The sequence below is a fragment of the Atta colombica genome, unplaced genomic scaffold (genome assembly GCF_001594045.1).
Source record: "Atta colombica isolate Treedump-2 unplaced genomic scaffold, Acol1.0 scaffold250, whole genome shotgun sequence".
NCBI classification, from domain to species: domain Eukaryota; kingdom Metazoa; phylum Arthropoda; class Insecta; order Hymenoptera; family Formicidae; genus Atta; species Atta colombica.
Window position 1 is genome coordinate 30,419 of NW_017259349.1, and position 4,700 is coordinate 35,118.

Below are 4,700 nucleotides of genomic sequence, written 5' to 3' on the forward strand. Positions count from 1 at the left end.
ACGGAAGAACTTGTGATATATATTCATGAGATCATTTTAACTCACATTTTCGTGAAGCACTGAGAAACTAGGTACTAGGCGGAGTGACAGTCGGACAGTTCGCTCATTTAACATCTTCTCATTTCGAAATATTTCTTCTCGACTCTCGAGCCGCTACCCCAAGCCCATCTCGTTTTATTTCATCGGAATGCGCGCAAAATACGAAAGAGACGCAGCTGCGATGTCTTTACCTCTTACAAAGCCTACCATTCAGAGAGATCTCACATATAGATTACCATCATGGAGATTGCGGAAAAACTTGTGTGTTACAAAACGGTGCATACGTCGAAAAGTTATAAACGAAAGATTATGTTTCCATTATTGATATTTCATGTAATTTTCAATCGCTGTTACTTTTCAGCTTCCTGATTTTTATTCCAAGAATAATTAATCATTTCCGAATAAAAGATAACTTTTGATTGGAGTAAAAGAAAAATAATATAAAACAAAAAAAGAAAGATGTTTTGTATATTATGCTAATGTAAAATGAATAATGTCAAACGAATAATCTCATCGTAATAAAGAGAACCAATTAATCAATTTAAGAAAGAGAAAGGGAAAAAAGGAGTAGGAAGAGGCAGGGAGAAAAGAAATATTTTATATTTCGTCGTTTGACGAATTAACAAACATTAATAACATCCTAATTCATGCTTGAAAATATATTAAATATATCATTACGCGCACGCACGCACACATCGCATGATCAAGCGGCCATCTCGTTAGCAACGAGGTGTCTCGTGTCTACGAGGTCAGTATAAATAATATACGAATATGACTGACGTCCTGCCCGCGCAGGATCTACTTATAGACTCTTCACCTACAGATGGGACGCGTATTAATCGAGTTTCGGATTTTCGGAGCGTGCGACCGGGCGTGTTACTCTCCTACAATATGTCGAATTTATTCATAGAATTTCTCATAGCTAACTCGCTAGTAGCCAATTATACATAGATAAAGATGCTCGTAAGAGGTATTATTGCATGCCGTCGTCTACTATGCATAATAGCACAATTACATACGTAATATGATAATGAGCATAATAGTTTAATGCGGACCAGACAATCTAAATACCATAAATTATCGACATATAAACTTGATAAATTACTAATTGAAATATATGCGGCGAAATTCCTTTAATCGACTATAATAATCATTTTTACTCGAAAGGGACAAGACATACCTGACATTGTCAATAAAAAATATAATTGTCTTTTACGTAATTTCAATGAGTCTGCAATTGATATGTTTTTTTCGATTTTTTTTACGGATTATATCTTTATTATTGCTTCATTGGTGACGATTGAGTGAATTGTAAGGAAATAATTCCGAATAGTAAGAAAAAAGCTCCACTCTAAATAAGAGATCTTATCTTTAAAAAATAGTACATCTTGAGCAATGAATTGTCGCATTATCGTTCCTCTCTCTCTTAACAAGAATTTCTTCTGGTGCAATAGCGATTTTTCGGACAACACTTTTTATGCTTGATAAAATCATTTGAAATCGTCGATATCATATCGTCGTTCCACGTTCTAGAGATTTATAAAATTTACTCTATTCACACTCTATACACACGTAATTAATTTATACACAATTACGTAAATTAATTAAGTAATTAATTATTATTTTACATGTTATACATGTACACTTATCGTGATTATTGTGATTAAGAATATTTTATCTTAATATTGCATTTTTATGTGCAAAGATTAATACATTAATCTTTGCACATCAAAATGCGAATTAATAAACGAAAACTTACAATTGCATTGCCTTGTTGCATCCACATAAATAACGTTTATCTTGCATCCTGTATTGAGTGAAAAGATAAAAATAACAGCATTATTTTTTTATGATGATACTATTTGATCTTATGTGTTTCTTTTTTTGCATCTATTAAAAAATTTGCAAAATTTTCAAAAGAAAAAAATTTAAAAAAGGTAGTACGGAAAAGAAAGCCTTTAAAAAAAGCAGAGATATGTGCGTGTTTAAAATAGATATACTTGTTCGAATGATATATTTAATAGGACTTTTACTCCTCTAATTATCTATGTCCATCATCTTTAAGTTAAATTATAGACACATAAGAAGTATAAAAACACTTTTTTAAATCAAATGTCTCTAATTAAGATATCATATCCACTTACCCCTTTATGCATTTGCATCTACTTGGCCATCTAGTGTATTGAAAATTAGTACTTTTTGCATTATTATGTCAATTTTCATAAATTCGTTATTACAGTATCACCGGTCATACGAAGCGTAATCCTTTTATGATTCTATATGATCAAATATATAATCTCGAGAGACATACTTGTCTACACGCGCTTATATTTCTCCCATTTATTATTACTTTTTATATTATTATGACATTATTAGTATGAAGAAAAGAAAAAAAAATTATATACAATGAAATAAAAGCTTTAGGAAGACGCGCGTGTATGACCAGCGTGACTCACTTTTCACTTTCCTGTTTCTGCAGTAATTTTCTCATTCTAGTGTTGCACACGCAATATTTCTTCCTGTCGAATAAAAAAAAGGATTACTTCTGACATCACTATTTATCATTTTGGTTTGGTTCGGTCTATAGTTGAAAATGCTCACTTTTCTTTCAAGAAACTGATGTAAAGAAATAATATCCCGGTAAATCCAATAATAAACTTTCCAAGGTACCAAGTGAGATCGGTCGTGCAATTCGGCATTGCGAGTATTATACACCCGGGATCCGAGTCTCAACACCTTTGCTTGATATAATTCGTTCAATATCTAAGTAATATTGTTACTTCTTTTTACTTTCTCACAATTTAAAATCCACGAAACGTGATATTACAAATATATAAAACAAATGATTCAACGCGTGACAAAAATCTTAAAAATTTGCTGTTTAGTTCATTATTCGTTACTCATAAATTGATGATATTGCATTTGCATATTATTATACATATAGCGCCGTGTTCTTTCGATATATCGATAGTATATATGTGTGCGCGCGCGCGCGCGCGCGTGTGTGTGTGTGTGTGTGTGTGTGTATCCTCGTATATAAATTACGCCTCGTCATTTTTTTAATTTTTTAATCGACAATGAGAACAGGCAGAGCTTCATGTATAAAATTAATTTCATATAATTAATATAATTTTAACTTTTTTTTTCCCCACGTCATTTTTTGTGATTCCCCAGGTCATTTGCGTTTTACGTTTTCTATTAAAGGATCCTTAGTGGATATTTCGTTGAAATTATTTCAAAGTGTTTTTAAACACTTTCAGCAAAATTTCAGCATTTCAGAAAAATTTCAGTTTAATTTCAGCGATTTTTAGTTGAAAAATTCATTTTAGCAAAATTTCAGAGAAATTTTAGTTTAATTTTAACGTTTTTTTAGTATGTTAGCTGAAAAATTCACTTTTAGCAAATTTTTAACAATTTCGCTGAAATATTCCAAACGTGGAATTAATTTCAGCAAAATTTTTTTCACCAGGGATTACATCGTAACCTTAAAACAAGATATACGGTTTTCAAATTTTACTTAGTAAAAGTTTCAACTTTTTAGTATGTAGTATGATTAAAAGTGAAATGACTTTTGATGATCAGTGAAACCATCATGTAAGTTTGGCACATATTTTACCCGCGTACGCGACGCGTGGAGTAATCCTACGAGAGAGAATAAGGATTAAAATTATAATGTATTGAAATAATGAAAAAATTTTGCTTAATTTCTCTATTAAAAGCAAAAATTACTATTTTCGATTGATTATTTTGTGTATTCCTTTCTTATAAGAAATATTAAAAAATAAATATAAAATAATTTATCATTTCAACAATTCTTTTATTTTTCTTGAGGTTCCATCGTGCAACTAAAGTATGAAAAAAGATGTTGAATGACCTGTCAACATATTTGCTGTCTTGACGACATCCTTAGGCAGAACTGCCCATGATGGAAAGAGAAAAGAAAAAACATCCAAAATGACACCCCTTCGTTCCACGCTCATTAGAATGAATTCTTTGGTGCGTGTCACGCCTGCCTCCTACTACTGTGCGCGCGCGCGTATGTGTGTGTGTGTGTGTGTGTGTGTGTGTGTGTGTTGCGTGCACGCGCATGACATATGTAAATTTAAACTTGTCTAACCGTATAAATTTAAGAGAATAAAATATCCCGTGGAAAAAGATGTATTACATAGCTTGGATTTTAATCACTCAACTTATGTGGTAAAATATTATGAACACAGAACATTAAAAATATATAATTAAAAGTTCCCCAATTATACATCGCTTAATTGATTGAATAAAGAATAATTAATTAAATAAACAGCGAGAACGATGTAAACTTTCAAGACACACACGTTATAATATGCACCAAGAATTAATTTTCAACTGTGCTCAGCTTGAAAACTTTGCAAATGTTTAATTTCTTTCAATAAAAAATAAACATATGGATGTCTCCTTAATGGAAGAAGCGTAAACGAAACTCCTAGAAGGCGAAAATTGAAACAATGAAATGTAAAAGAAGCATTTACACTTCTTTTACATTTTGATTCAATTTTCAATTTTCTTCTCCTAGAAGTTTACGCTTCTGTTACTCTCCCATTACATTCAATTTACGATGTTTATTTTCATCGGAATTAGTAAAATGTTTATGTACGATATGTATATAAAATGTTGGCAATACTTAG

At 31.2% G+C, this 4,700-nt stretch overlaps 1 protein-coding gene across 1 annotated transcript; it reads right to left on the reverse strand.

The window, feature by feature from the left end:
• Nucleotides 1-1,465: 1,465 nt before the first annotated feature.
• Nucleotides 1,466-2,751, reverse strand: LOC108688955. The gene is made up of 5 exons (XM_018195519.1): nt 2,641-2,751; nt 2,496-2,558; nt 2,184-2,213; nt 1,799-1,846; nt 1,466-1,568 (listed from the first exon to the last, which is right to left on the reverse strand). Exons 1-5 carry the CDS (start codon nt 2,736-2,738, stop codon nt 1,466-1,468), a joined length of 342 nt encoding a protein of 113 aa, XP_018051008.1. The 5' UTR covers nt 2,739-2,751.
• Between the last annotated feature and the right edge of the window lie 1,949 nt (nt 2,752-4,700).

What these genes read in the sequence shown, in the direction of transcription:
- LOC108688955 (XM_018195519.1), bottom strand. Translation starts at nt 2,738, where the DNA reads ATGCCGAATTGCACGACCGATCTCACTTGGTACCTTGGAAAGTTTATT. An exon ending in CAGAAACAGGAAAGTGAAAA is followed by an intron (nt 2,214 to 2,495) that starts GTGAGTCACGCT and finishes TCAATACACTAG; the next exon opens with ATGGCCAAGTAGATGCAAAT. An exon ending in TGCAACAAGGCAATGCAATT is followed by an intron (nt 1,569 to 1,798) that starts GTAAGTTTTCGT and finishes ATAAATCTCTAG; the next exon opens with AACGTGGAACGACGATATGA.